Source organism: Gobio gobio, assembly GCF_949357685.1.
Source record: "Gobio gobio genome assembly, chromosome: 1".
NCBI classification, from domain to species: Eukaryota; Metazoa; Chordata; class Actinopteri; order Cypriniformes; family Gobionidae; genus Gobio; species Gobio gobio.
The window spans coordinates 63,074,812-63,090,514 of record NC_137097.1 but is presented as its reverse complement, the minus strand read 5'-3'; the positions used below and the strand labels follow the sequence as shown (position 1 = coordinate 63,090,514).

Below are 15,703 nucleotides of genomic sequence, written 5' to 3'. Positions count from 1 at the left end.
TTTTTCATTTGTTATACATATTTTTTGGCACTAAATACAATTTGCACATTGTTAACATTTCTGTTTACACTAACAATTTTTTTGTCTTATGTATTCCACTACATACATTTGCACTTCGTTTACATTTCCTCTGTTTACACTTTTACTTAATTTCTTATGTTTTATGTATATATTCTTTGCACTACATTTCCACTTTGTTTAAAGTGTGACGTTTACATTTTAACCTTTACAATTTTGTATTTGTTTTTTGTTTTTTTTCAATAAAAAAAGGAACTGGACAAACGTGTACTTCATTACTTTCTTAATGCATGTACTGTACCAATGAATTAATGTGAATTATAAATAATAAAGACTGTTTAATAATATATATTTTTTAAAGAAAGCGAGACAATACTTTGAAATATTTAGTTTATTAATAATCCACTTGACAGGAAAGACAACATGAATAGTTAACTATTCAAATAACGCAACAGACCCTCACGTACATCCCTGCCCTCCTCCTCTACAGCCTGTGCCAGTGCCACCACAGGCTTTGCTGCTGAAGGTGAATCCCATGCACTCTCATAGGCCTCTCCATGACTCTCACAAAGGTTATGTAGAGCACAGCATGTCAGGACCATAGATTTCACAAGGTCAACCGCACAGTCATTCCTTTTCATAAGGCAACGCCATCTTCCTTTTAATCTACCAAAGGCATTTTCCACAACGACACGTGCTCGGGAGATTTTCATGTTGTACACCTGCTGTTCTGCTGTCAGCCGTCCAGTGTCAACGAATGGTTTTAAGAGCCAGTGCTGCAAGGGATAGGCAGAATCTCCTAGAATGTAGTAGCCAACATTCACCCCACCAATGTTTCTGGTATTAGCTGGTATGTGACTTCCACGACTTGCCAACTCCCACAGTGTGGACAGTCTCAAAACCCGAGCATCATGCAGGCTTCCAGGCAGTCCTGTGAAAACATTCCAGAAAAGTCCCTTTCCATCCACAACACCTTGAAGGATGATGGAGTGCCAGCCTTTACGGTTGAAATAGTCACAGTGATAGTCCTGTGGTGCTATGATGGGTATGTGTGATCCATCAATAGCACCAATACACTGTGGGAGCCCCCACCTGTTCTCAATGTAGGCAGCCATTTCTTGAAACTTCTCCTGATCTGGAAAACGAATTTGTTCTGGTACCAGCAAAGTCTCTGCTGCAGCACAGAACTCCTGGACACATCGACAAACAGTTGTTATGCTTGCTCCAAAAAGATGGCCAACACTTCTGTACTCAGAACCGGTTGCGAGCTTCCACAGTGCGATGGCTACTCTCTTCTTTAGAGGTACACAAACACGAAAGTTTGTGTCCCGTCTTTCCATCGCTGGACGCACTTTGTTGCACAAGTAGACAAACGTTTCTTCTGACATTCTAAAGTTCTCCAGCCATTGAGTGTTTGTAAAACCGGGAACAATCACATCCCACCACTCAGAAGCTCGGTTAAATGTCCAAACAGATGGTCTGTTGCGGCGACGTTGCAAAATGTGAAGGATCTGAAATACACAGAATACGCATTTTAAAACATAATTTTGCCAGCCAAGTTCATTATATGTTTTCGTGACAGTGATATAGCGATTGAGACCGTAGTGCAAGATTAGCTTACCCTCGTGCGCCGTCGAGCAAGCCTATCGTCGAATGCGCTTTGTTGTAGGAGTTCCCATACTCTCTTAGTTTTTTTTTCAGTATTTTGTTTTGCTGCCATCAGCCTCCTTTGAAACAAACTTTTTCGTTGTGCGGTGAAAAACATCCACATGCCGAGAATCAAGAACACCATTCCTTCGATAGGCTCCATTGCTCCGGTTTTGCACGTTTGTTTTTGTGTCGCGTTTACGATGATGTCGTGGCAGTAGAGGAGGCGCAACTACAACGTAATCCCACCCACTTGAAGCGGTGCTACTGCAGTGGAAAAGCAACCGAGCCGAGCTGAGACGTGCTGTGCCGAGTCGAGTCGAACCATACCAAGCTGTACCACGCAGTGGAAAAGAGCTATATGGTTCCTGTTACCTGTCCCCAAGTTTCAGGTGCTGTGATAGAGTTTCTTTTAGAACCATTTGGGCCAGAGGAAAATGCCCTTCCGGAAGGATTGCTGTTGTCTCCCTCCTTGGTATATGCAGAAAGAGGGTTAGTGTATGCACCCATCGTTAACGTGGGTAGTACAGAGGTATGGTTGGGACCCCGGCGCATTATAGGTACAGTCCAAGTAGTGACCGTGATAACTGCCCCAGGGCCTAAGTTACAGATATGTCCTGAAAATGTTTATAGTGCCCAGGTGTCTGTTCATGTGGCTGAGCAGTTGACTAATTGCAACATGGATTTTCCTTCTTTTGAAGGACTTACTGAACAAGAAACTGAACAGGCAAAGCAGTTGCTAGATAAATATCAGGTCATTTTTTCCACGACTGAGGGTGATATAGGTTGTACAGCTCTGATTAAACATGAGATTCCATTAGTGGATGAGAAACCAGTGCGACAGCCATATAGACGAATCCCCCCCTCCCAGTATGAGTCTGTAAGGTCCCATATTCAACAGCTTTTGGACAGTAAGGTGATAAGGGAGAGTAGTAGCCCTTACTCGTCCCCGATTGTCCTGGTACAGAAGAAGGATGGAACAATTAGAATGTGTGTTGATTATCGTCAATTGAATGTGAAAACTAGAAAGGACGCTTATCCACTACCAAGAATTGAGGAGTCTTTGGATGCTTTGACTGGGGCAAGGTGGTTTTCCACTGTAGATTTAGCAAGTGGGTATAATCAGGTTGAGGTAGCGGAGGCAGATAAGGCCAAGACAGCTTTTTGTACTCCATTTGGTTTGTTTGAATTCAATCGTATGCCCTTTGGGCTGTGTAATGCACCAGGGACATTCCAAAGACTCATGGAACGACTGTTTGGGGATAGGCGTTTCTCTTCTTTACTTTTGTATCTGGATGATATAATTGTCTTTTCCTCTTCTGTACAGGAACATTTGTTACGGCTGGAGGAGGTTTTTAAGCGACTGCAGCAGGAAGGTCTGAAGATTAAATTGAGCAAATGCAGTTTTTTCCAGAAGCAGGTGAAATATTTAGGGCATCTAGTGTCTGAGCAGGGGGTTGCTACTGATCCTGATAAAGTTGCAGCAGTAAAAGAATGGAGTCGTCCAGAACATTTGGCAGAGCTTCGTTCGTTTATAGGTTTTGCCAGCTACTATCGCCGGTTTATTAATGGATTCGCCAAGATGGCTAGGCCGCTTCATGAGTTGGTAACAAGACTGAGTGGTTCTGCAAGAAAGGGTAAGACCCCACGGCTGCCTTTATCTTCTGTGTGGGATGCAGTGTGTGAGAATAGTTTCCAAACATTGAAGGCAAAGCTGGTTACTGCACCTGTGCTGGCATATGCGGATTTCCGCAAGTCTTTCATCCTGGAAATAGACGCAAGCCATCAGGGTTTGGGGGCGGTGTTGTCCCAAGAGCAGGGTGGCAAGATTCGCCCTATTGCCTATGCCAGTAGGGGTCTGCGGAGGACAGAGCGAAATATGGAGAATTATAGCTCCATGAAGTTGGAGTGTTTGGCTCTAAAATGGGCTGTATGCGATAAGTTTAGGGAGTATTTGTTGGGGAATGACTTTGTTGTCTACACCGACAATAATCCTCTCTGTCACCTGCAGACCTCAAAGTTGGCCGCTCTGGAGCAGCGATGGTTATCACAGTTGGCTTCTTTCAATTTTGTGATTAAGTACCGGCCGGGAAGGGTTAATCAAAATGCTGACGCACTGTCACGGCAGATCATGAATAGTGTGCTTCCAGGAACAGAACTTCCCCAAGCTTTACAGCAGCAAGTGAGGGGAAGATCTCCAGAGCGTGTAGTGGTGAGTGCTAGTGAAGTTGCTGCATTGCCTGGATGTGCGCAGGCAGATCTCTCTTGTCTGCAGAGAGCAGATCCAGTTATTGGGCCCGTTATGGAGGCCTGGGATGCGGGCAGCGTTTTACGCTCTTCGGAGTTGGCTGGTAGGGATCGAGCTGTAAAGGAGCTGGCTAGGCAATGGGACCGATTGCGAGAGAAGGATGGGTGTCTTTATCGTTTGGCATATACACCTGATGGTCATCGAGAGATCTATCAGTTACTGTTACCTCAAAAACTTCAAAAGGAGGTGTTTAGCAGTTTGCATGACAGTCATGGACATCAGGGGAAAGATCGAACGGTAGAATTAGTGAAGCGTCGCTGTTATTGGCCAGGGATGGTTAGAGATGTGGAGCGGTGGTGTCGGGAATGTCAGCGGTGCATTCTGGCGAAAGCGGTTCAACCGAAGGTGAGGTCTTTTATGGGAACACTACAAGCATCTCGGCCTCATGAAATCTTGGCAGTCGATTTTACCTTGTTGGAGCCTGCAGGTGATGGGAGGGAGAATGTTTTGGTGCTCACTGATGTTTTTTCTAAGTTCACTCAGGCTATCCCTACTCGTGATCAGCGAGCAAGTACTGTGGCCGATGTTTTGGTCCGGCATTGGTTTCATTTGTTTGGGGTCCCTTGTCGTCTGCATTCAGACCAAGGGCGGAATTTTGAAAGTAACCTCATTAGTCAGCTATGTAAGATTTATGGTGTACAGAAGAGTCGCACTACCCCATACCATCCACAGGGTAATGGGCAGTGCGAACGTTTTAATCGGACTCTCCATGATTTGTTGCGGACGTTGCCCCCAGAGAAAAAGAGGCGGTGGCCTCAGCATTTGCTACAGCTTGTTTATGCTTATAATACCACAGTGCATTATTCTACTGGTATGACCCCGTATTTTTTAATGTTTGGACGTGAACCTAAGTTGCCGGTTGATTTTTTGTTAAATAATCAGTTGGAAGAGGCCATAGAGGCGCCCGAACAGTGGATTGTGGAACATCAGGATAGGCTTCAGGCAGCATATGGTGAGGTACAGGAGAGATTGAGAGAAAAGGTCGCCCGTCGTAACAGATGCTACGAAGGTAGAGTAAATGATCAGGGTTTTAGAACGGGTGAGTTGGTTTATCTTAAAAGTCATCATCGTGGACGAAATAAGATTCAGGATGTGTACGATTCATGTCTGTATAAGGTTGTGCGTGTACCAGGGGAGCAGGGTGTTGTGTACTCTGTTGCTCCTGTGTCCCAGACCGGGCCTGTGAAGCAGGTCCATCGGATGGAAATGCGTAAGGCGTTTATTGACCCGGTCGTAAGTGATGGAGACTCTACTGTGTCTGAATCGGTGGGCTCGACTAGTGGGTCTATTATAGATTCAGACGATGATTCAGCCTCATGTGTATTATTGCGAGGTGAGTGTGATGCATCACCGAAGATAGCTGAGGCTAGTGTCCTGGAAAGTTCCCCGGGATCGGAGGCTCAACCCTTAGACCTGAGACGTTCTGGGAGAAGTACAGCAGGTCAGCATTCAAACCCATATAGACTGCCTAGGGCTGCAGTGGTGCCAGTAGTGGGGGATGAATTGTAATACTTGAGACCGAGTGGATGTGCTGTTTTCCCTGAGAATATTCTTTTTTTGTGTATGTGTGCATTGGTGGGTCACCAATACATTCCTAGGGGGAAGAATGTAGCCGGTGCGGTGGTTACTGATGTAATTAATGGGCGTGGCCAGGTAGGGAGAGGGTTTTTAAGTAGGCACCTGAAGGGAGATCTAGAGACGGGGTCCGATTTGTTGTGTGGACGCGTGTGGTCTGGCAGCACTTCCGGTTTTTGCGCGGATGCGGTCTGGGTGAGCAGATGCAAACATTGGGCTGTCCGGCAGTACTGCTGTGGCTGAGTGTGCACGGACATGGTCTTGTGAGCAGTGCACTGCAGATGCAGAGAGCGTGGGTCTGCCTGCCGTTAGTCACGCCCGTTTTCATGTGATCGTGAGTTGGTGGCCGTGTGGCAGGCTTAGTTGATCGCTGTTCCTCCTGTGTTTGTTTTTTGTTTCATTTTCCTCAGCTAGCCAGTCCCCGTATGTGCGCGCTGTTTGCCTCCAGCGCAGGGAGAAATGCGTATGTTTGTACTGAACTGGACTGGCTAGTGAGGTGCTCTTTTTTTCTGTTGTCTTTTTATTTGTTTTTGTTTGAATGCCATTTCCCAGCCTCGTATTACCAGCCAACCTTTTTACCCATACTACCGTATGGATGCTTGGAAACCACATTAATTCATCTGCATAAGATTTATGGTTGCCGTGGAGTGTACCTTTTCCTGGTTTGATTTCTAGTTTCGTTTGAGTGGTTTTCCTTTGGTGTAATATGATTTTTGGGAACACTTATGTAATTTGTTTTTCTCTTTATTTTGAATTATGTGTGATTTAAGCTGGGATTGTGTGGGGGTTTATGGAAGGTTGGTTGGTCATTGACATCTTCGAAGGGGGAATTTAACTGTTTGTTATTTGTTGTATTTTTCTGTGTTGATTAAATTCAGTTTGTTATAATTATTTTTCGTATAAATAAAATAAGTTATTTTTGTGAGATTTATGTTTTTTTGGTCAGGAAAGTGGTCGCCCTTGGTTACACATGTATAAGTGTGGTTGTGTGGAGAATTTTACAAAGGTTTAGAGGAAATTAAAGTTATACTATAAGAGTTAATATTACTCATAAATAGAAACAATTAATTTTACTCTTAAATATTGTTTTTTAAATGTTTTTCCTCCATTTGCTCAGCTCATATGGTGTATGTAATTGATTTCACTGCTTTAAAATGTACTCAATTGTATTAGTGTAAAAATGTTTTACCAAAAAAATTGAGTAAATCATAGTAAACGTTTTTAGAGTGTACACTCAGTGAAGAAACACCCAACCCGACATCCATAAATGTGGACCTCCAGTATGTGTCATAAATCAACTCAAGTAAGTCATCAGATATTTCACAAATGTGCACTCCAATTCCTTCCCCATTTTCAAAGAGAACAAAATGTCAAAAAATGTCGAACAGACAGAGGATATGCTGTTAATTTTTTCATCTATAACTGACCTGTAGATTTAAGGATGAACACTTTGCTGTCTTGTCCCTGAGAGTTTGTGGCAGTGCACGTGTAGTTTCCTGGACTGAGTTTGGAGGACTGGATCACTGAGGAGCTGGTCGTCTCTTTCAGATGTATTGAGTGCCATGAGTACGTAGGAGCCGGGTTTGCCTTCACTGTACAGTTTAGCGTGACCTCATTGTTTATATTGATGGTCTCTTCTGAACTGGACTGTTGTGGTTTATCTGAGAAGGACAGAGGAACATTTCTCAGCACAACAGCACCATGATGAGCAGCTCTTATTAATAGATCAGCTGAAACCTTTTTTGTATGTTAATTCACTTTTCTTTTTTAATTACAAGTTTAACAATAAATAAACTTACAGTAAACTTCAACATTGAGAGTTTCTGATGTGACTTTAGGAGGAGGTTGAGGTCCTTCTTCTCCCAGTTCCAGCTCTGCTTCACACCTGTACTGAGCCCCATCATCAGCTCTGTCTGGACGGATCAGGAGTTTAGATGTTTTACTGACTGGAGTCTTGATGGTGTCAGTGAAGGTGGTTTGATTCACCAGAGTCTGTCCTTTGTACCATTTGACAGTGAGATACTGAACAGGAGCCACATTGAGAACGTCACACTGGAGCTCATACTGGTTTCCCTCCATCATTGGTCCGGTGTGATTCACAGTGCTGATGGACACACTGTCTGGAGTCTCTGTGGAGGAAGATTTACACACTCTGATATCTGCAGTCATGAATGTGCATACGTTAGATATTTCTGAGGATGAAAAGATAAAAATATCAATAACAGAAACTCACTGTAAACAGTCACTGGGAGGTCTGATTGACACTGGTCATCATTGTAGTTTATGAAGCAGTGTGGCTGTATGTCCCATTCTGTCAGGTTTGAGACTCTCCATGTGATCAGACTGTCTCTGCTCATAGGCACTGCTCCCTCACTGGCTTCCCATGCGAACCCATCATGCGGGATGGAAGTGCTACAGTCAGCTGAAACAGAATCGCCGAACTTCACAACAACTCTCTGTGGGTTGAGCTGAACAGGACATTCAGCATGTGTACCTGTTAAACACATTGAGGAGGATGTGATTTAAAAAGGATGAAGATTCAGCACTAAAGAATTGGATTACAAGCAGACACAAACTGACCACTGGTCCACGGCCTCTAGAGTTTTGTATTTTATAAAGTTGGGCCGATGACATTTACTTAAAGGTACCCTATGTAACTTTTTTGTTTTACCCTGAATCACTATGGTTAATCAGCTTGAGATCCTTTCCATCTAAACTGGTTATATCTCTTAAGCCCAGTAATGTTTTATGAGCAGATAATCTCTCTCGCTTTAGAGAAAAGCATTCATCCACAAAGTCAGGCAGAGCGAACCACAACCAAACCAATGTTCTTCCGTGAAATGCATGCAGTTTAGTATAGGTAATAAAAAATGTTATGGGTTGCTGTACAATCATGATATGCTACAAAATAAAAACAGTCATACTTTATATTAGGTGTCCTTAATGTATAATTGCATAAAAAAATAATTATATTGTTAGGTTCAATCAGGGGCAGCTCTAGACCCTTTTTAGGGGGGCTTCAGCCCCCCTTAACTTCTGCTCCAGCCCCCCTAAAAAATGTGTGATTAACCTTTAAAGCATATGAAACTGGCGGGAGGCTTCGGCTTCGTCCCGTCTTTTAGTCTGCGTGTTCTTCAATCCGCAACGGCGCCGGGCAGAGCGCACGTCAGAAGCAGAGGTGTATGCGTTCATCTGAGCCTCATTGGTCCATCACCGGTCGTCAATGTCAAAATATACGCGAAAACCAATCAAATCAGAGTAGTCGGGCTTTATGTTCACACAGAATCTGCTGAGGCTAAACGCGAATTTTAGCAGCGCGACTCGACGTCAAGTGAGAGAAATGTAAGCTAAAACAGCTGCTTCTTTAAGTCAGAAATGTTAAACAAAGACAAAAATATTCAGGCAAATGAATACACTTTTGTCTAATTTCGCCATTTTGAATGGAAAATAGGCCAATGTGATTCATAATGTAATTAACAAAAAAGAAATATTAAAAAAGCCGTTTTCTTCAGATTATGCATAAGATTAATAATGAATGTGTACATATTGTAAATTAATATTATTCCATGTGTAGCCTTCAGTAAATAAAAAGAAGCTCAGCTGTTTCAGCCGGTATTGGGCATAAGATTAGTAATGAATGTGTTTATTTTGTGAATTAATTAAATAAACATAAAACTTTAATAAACAGTAAATTAACGTGTCTAAGAAAAGTATTCATAAAACATATAAATGTCAGTATGTTAATATGTAAAATATTTACTTTCTTCACTGACGAAAATGGAAAAACTATATCAGTTAAAGCTCAGCGTTAGGAGAGGAAGAGACTGGGCAAGATAAAAACAGAGAAAAAAGAGAGATGTGGAGATAAGAAAGACAAATAATCTACTGCCCAGTGACATGGTTTTCAAGCTACTGTTATCTAATTTTTTGGCCTTCAGAACATCTTAAAATCAGAGAAATAAAAATTTTCTCGGGGGAGCTTTATAAGTATTACTTTATAAGTATTACTAAACAGCCATCCTATGGATATGCATGTTAGTAAGCTACTAGTCAATAGCGCAATTTGGACCCTAAAATACCCTCACTGGGGCTAAGCCCCCCTAAAATGAAAATCCTAGAACCGCCCCTGGGTTCAATGTACTTATTGTGCTCATATTGCAAAACACTCTTGCTGCTGTTAGGATACGGGTAAGGTTATGACAGGTTTGGTGGTGTGGGCAAGTTTAAGGGTGGGTTAAGGGGTCAACAGTGTAATTATAGATTTCATTACAGAAAATAACTACAGATGTAATTACATGCAGATATTTTTAAATAGGGTTTGTCCAAACTCTTGTCAACTAAACAGAAATTAATATAACACTCCAAAATCTGGTTTTAAGACAAAAACAAAGTTATAATAACTTAGCCTATAAAGAAAAGCTCAAGTTTAAAACATATTTAGTCTCATTCCAGATAATGCATCAGAATAAAATACAGAATTAATTCATCATACAAACCTGTGAAAAGCACAAGCTGTGAAACTGCCGAGAGATAAACCAGTCCAAAGAAATGTTGAAGCATATTTACTCAGAGAAAAACAACTGATCAGAAAATGCTGTAAATAAGACGCAACTGTATCACTGCAACTCTGACTGTAAGTCTGTGACTGAGTAGCTCGAGCATGGCAATACTGAAACAAAAAAAACTAACCACACCCAAAATGTGTACAGCTACAAAACCCAGAAATGGAACAAAATGAAATCTAGAAACAACCTGAATCCTTGTAATGAGGTTTCCCTAACCAACCAGAAAAGCTGTAGATGAGACTTATGTTGGCTCTGGTTTTAATGCATACAGCGCCCACCTGTGGTAATTGAGCAGAACACAGAAACATCTGATTGACATGGGTTTATCTCAACACTTCTTACAAGATCCAGGTTGAGAGATCAGATTGTGACATGTACAGTAACTGCCCACATGAAAAAATACTATAGTATATTATAGTATAGTAAAATTACAATAAAATTACTCTAGTAAATACTATAGTTTTTTTGAACCATACTATAGTAAAGATACTACAGTAAATTGTATACAGTATTTACTACACTTTTTACTGTAGTATATTTACTATAGTACGGTTCAAAAACACTATAGTATTTACTAGAGTAATTTTACTATAGAGAATGGGAACGTGACGTCAGCAACGCAATGCATTCGGGGTCTTTAGGACACGTGGAGGTAGACTTTAAAACTTGTATTATACAGTTAAAAACACATTTGAATGGTCACCGCTTGTGTGTTATGAACTGCCATAGCCGCTCTTTTACAACCTGCGTGGAAAACATATCTCAAATCACACACAATATTTCAGTTTACCAGCTTGGAAATAACAAGAGTAAGTGAAAGTAATGCTACCTTCACGTGCTATCGGAAATTTGACAATTCCCACTGAAGTCGTGATTACGCTCATCCCATTCATATTTCGAAAGTGGAGGGCGTTCATGTGCAATTTTTACCAAGGAAACTCCTATTCACGATAATTCTGAGAGCACGTGAAGGCAGCATAACACTTGGAAATAAACAACTTAGCCAAAATGTGTCTTTATAATTTGTATCTATTATTTATAACAGATAAATTACAGATGAATATTTTCTGAACCGCTTGAATGTGCTCACACCATAAATAATGCATGAAACGCGTCTGGAAATGCTTCATTGTTCAGCTTCTCTTAGTAGAAGGAAATCTTGTACTTGTTCCATTTAAGTCCAGTAAAACTTTTTAGTACTGTAGGCTAAAGCGCTTTCAAATACAAATCATTTCAAAGCTGCATTACGAGCCATAATCTGTTATCCTTTAATGCACGTTAAGGAATTAGGGCGATATGATATAGGCTATGTTGATTGAATAAATGATCCACTGGCTGAGATCAAGCTATAAGTATATTTACTATTTTATATATCAGATACAGCCTTTTTAGTTAGGCTATTAAAAAATAAACTGCAAAAGACAAACCAATGCGTGGTGCGATAGAAGGCGGCCGTCTGATTTCTCATTGTATGAAACGTGATGAATATGTGCAATGTCCTGGCCGCACGACTGAGCGCTCATGTACGTAAGAGATTCAAATATTAGTCCATTTATTATAAGTGAGTGCAAGCAAGAGTTCTTAAAAAGTATTAAAGTAAATACAGTAGTTTTTTCCTCTGGTGATTCACATTTGTTATCATTGTACACTCCTGAGTGTGTCCTAAAACATGGCGGCGACTACCCATAATGCAATGCGCAATGACGTAGTTTCCCAGACTCTATAATATAGGCTACTATAGTATTTTTTCATGTGGGTGTGTTAGGGTTCTGCATACTTAATATGTCTGGAACCAGGGCCGTGCACAGGGGGGTGGCCCGGTAGCTAGAGCCACTGCCCCTCTGCCCTCATCAGCTGAGGTGCCCCTCTCGCAGTCTATGGTCGCTACCCATCCCCGCTAAAAGTGTTCTGTTTTCCCTCCGCTAAAGATCCACCGATTCCGTGAATCCGCTCCCGTGTTTTCCCGCTCACTCCCCAGCGTCACTCTGGAAAGAGGAGAGGACAGTTCCAGAATGTCTTCGCATTAACAGTATACATTACAATCCGCAAAATTAGTAATTTGGTAGTTTGTTTTTGTATTTCTGTCTGTATTATTTTGCTCCTGATCTTCTAATAGTGCTAACAACTTAAATACACGTTCTTGGAAGAGAATTAGAACTCTTGTCTAATCAAATTGAAGGGATTGAAAATAATCAAAGATATTTGATATTTGAAATCCAACAAAGAAATTTGCTTTACTGTTGTCAACACATTTGCTTATCCGAAGGACCACCTGAAAGACAATAGAGAGGCCTGTAGGCTGCATGGGGTGCCACACCTATCCTATACTGTTGGGGAAGTTTGGTCTGATTGGTCAGTTTGAATGTTATGTGTGAGTTTGGTCTGATTGGTCAGTTTAAAAGAATACATTTGGTTTCGGTCACATGGTCAAGGGATAGATAAAAGAAGATTGGAAACTAGGCTCTCTCTCTCTTTTTCTCTGGCTCTTGAAGTCATCTGGGCTTCTCTTCTCTCTCTCTCTCTCTTTCTCTCTCTCTCTCTCTCTTTCTCTCTCTCTCAGTTAACATTGTATTCATGCTGTGTACGATTAATGGTATAAGTTTATCATCTCATTCATCCATTTTGAAACTATTTTAAGTGTAACCATAACCAGATTTTGTCATTAAATCCTTTTTATTACAAATACTGTGCTAACTAGTTTTGATTTAGTATTGACTTTGAAGTGCTCCCTATTGCAATACAATATAGTCATATTATAGCAACGCTCTCCCACATATTTTGCTATTGTAACTGCGCTTATCTCCGTCGTTGGTATGAGTTACAGTGGGTGGAAATAGACAAGAAATGTACAGTTTTCTTCCATCTTTCTGATAACGTTTTTTAGTCTAATGGCAACCCTGTAGATTGAACCATCTACAGGAGTCCACTCCCCGAAACCCGGGATCCCTTGCAGTGAATTGTCTGAAATTTACTTTGATCTGTGTAAGAATGAGGACATTTTTTCACAGTTGATCTTGTGAATGGATTAAAGCTGACCTTCTTTGGGTAAGTCTGTTTTCATTGTTTAATGGTTGAAGGAATTGCATGAAACAGAATTTAGAAGGTTTTAAATAGCTTCAATAGTCCCATTACTGTACAATCTGTGAATACTCAGATAATCTCCTCGGGATGGAAGGGAAAATTTCTAGTGACATATTGTTTGCTTTATGGAGTGAAAAAGTTGAGCCTACCTTGTCCAAACTCAAGAAAGAGTATATTGGAATTAAAAGTTCAGATGATGAAATGTTCAAATATTGGGAATTAAATGGCCAACATCAAAAGAAATCAAAACATGGTGAAATAATTGAGGCTTTAAATTTCATAAGTTGTAAAAGGCTACGTGATGTGACAACACATTTATTTTCAAGTATAGATGTGAAATGTAAAGAAGTGGATTCTAAAAATGAAGAGGCAGAAAAGTCTGAGGCAAAGATTCAAGATCTTCAAGCGCAGCTATATAACTTACTAGCTGAGCAGTTAGCCCTGACTGAAAAGTGTAAAAAGCACAAAGAAACCATTGCAGATCTCAAGGCTAAGCTAAATGCTAAAAAGCGCATGCCTCCCATAATGCTTAACAGCAATGGGATTAAAAGCATGTTCACTTCATAGATGAGGTGACTTGCTCTAATGAATCTGAAACGTTTAGTTCAGAAAATGCACAAGAAAGTGTGCCTATTTCAGTTCTTAAGCGGGTGCAGCAACGGAATAGCGCAGTGTCGTGTACCAGAACGCATGGTTTGCAAGCATTAGAAGGTCATTATCCTCATACTCCAGGAGAACCTAGCAAACAACCCCATGACAAAGAGAACAGGTTTTGCAGATCCTGTCAGAAAATAGGTCATGGCGATTTAAAATGCTGGTCGCTGGGTCGAGGTCGGCCTCCTCCGTATTTTCTGAAAAATAGGAAATTACTTTCTAAGGCAAAAGATCAGCGCTCATTTGCAGGTAAGACTCTCAGTGAGCTAACTGCAGTGTTCATGCAAGGCCTTCAGCTATTAACTTCACTTGCGAGCGGGTTAGCAGCCTCTTAGCAAGGAGTTTAATAGTAAAACATTCAGAGTGCAATGATCCTGTTTGTATTTTCGAATTTGTAATTGTATAACACATTGTGCGCATTGATTACACAGTATGGTTGTTTGTGTTACAAGATACACATAGACTAGTCAAGTTTATTCTTTAAAACACATGATTGCTTTACTGTAAGTGATGAAACACTTAGGATAAAGGCTGTAGATGCTGTGCATTCTAGGCCATGTATCTTGTGTAAATTGGAATAACTTTAATACTGGAATTGTACAGCAATTTCAAGTTGCATGTGTGTCTATGTTGAATTTGTTAGTCTCCGAATTGGAAACTCTGCTATTCCCGATATAGCTGCAGTTAAACCAAGTACAGGAGCACAGAATTGCCATGTGGCTACAGTGTGAATTACAATTGCATTAACCATGAGAATGTTTTCATCACAGCGCAGGATTCAAGAACTCCAAACTTTGCATTTTATCATGCTCCTTAACAAAAACATTGGTGTGAGAGGAATTTTGAGCCAGGTCACATCTCATACTCAAATTCACATACTGGCTGCCTGTTTTACAACAGGGCTAAATTTGCATCACAATTGTTAACCCTCCTCACCAGTGTTTGGACATGATTTACACATAGCCACAGCTAAATTCAATCACATAAATTTGATTTTCACACAAAGTCAAATCTTCATCTGCCTCACAAAATGTCTTTACATCTAGACTGTATTACAACTGTGAATTTCTTCAAGTTATTGTTTTTTTTTTGTTTTCTTTCTTTTGATTTACTAAATCAGGTATTATTTGTCTCACCAATTTAAATATCAAAAGGGTATTTCTCATCCTTACCTAGTGAAAAATATTTTATCAGTGTATTGTAAAAATGCATTTGATTTTGAATTTTGTTGATTTTGATTTTGATTTTGAGTTCTGAGTCTTTGTATTTTGTCCATTTTACAATGTAACAATGGTTTTGGACATGAATTCAATTGAATTTCTGTATTTGGTTACACAATATTTTGCTGATACTCTTAATGAAAGAGGGGTGTAAACCCAACAATGTGATTGTTGTTTTGTTATGATGCAGATTATTTAAATGTTTCTAGAAATAATGTAAGAGCTTGTGAGATCTTCTTTTATTCTAAACCTTGACCACTTTATTAAGTACATCGATTTAAAGGCTTATTGCCAGAGAATATTTTAATCTGACCATATCAAACTTCTGACCAATGACAAATGCCAATGACCAAATGACAAATGACAAAAGTGTATGCTATTTTGCTGTTTGTTGGTCTATTTGTTACAGATTCCTGCTGCTCGAATTCACCTCCTGTGTTCTGCCTCAGAAAGAGAGACAAGCGTTTGTTCTCATCTTCAGTGACTGTTCTTGAGGTGTGAGGTATTCAATGGACGTTTTGCATATCAGTGATCAAAGAGATTGCACCACACCATTTGATGAAGTTCTCAAGCAGGGCTGTAAGGACTGACAAACTGCTTTTCCAACATGCCTGGACGACAAGTCTGAAGATGAC

The 15,703-nt window shown here is 40.6% G+C and overlaps 1 protein-coding gene across 2 annotated transcripts in view; it reads right to left on the bottom strand.

Moving 5' to 3' along the window:
- Positions 1-10,330, bottom strand: part of LOC307137043 (vascular cell adhesion protein 1-like) — a 28,670-nt gene extending 18,340 nt beyond the window's left edge. The window contains exons 1-5 of one of the 2 annotated variants that reach the window (XM_079834524.1): positions 10,045-10,330; positions 7,782-8,042; positions 7,348-7,677; positions 6,976-7,209; positions 259-1,529 (exon numbers count right to left, since the gene is read on the bottom strand). In XM_079834524.1, the coding sequence (XP_079690650.1) occupies positions 1,477-1,529; positions 6,976-7,209; positions 7,348-7,677; positions 7,782-8,042; positions 10,045-10,108 (942 nt within the window). In that variant the 5' untranslated portion in view covers positions 10,109-10,330 and the 3' untranslated portion in view covers positions 259-1,476. Of the gene's footprint in view, positions 1-258; positions 1,530-6,975; positions 7,210-7,347; positions 7,678-7,781; positions 8,043-10,044 lie in introns of those variants that run through there. The other variant, XM_079834523.1, reaches the window with a different exon arrangement.
- Between the last annotated feature and the right edge of the window lie 5,373 nt (positions 10,331-15,703).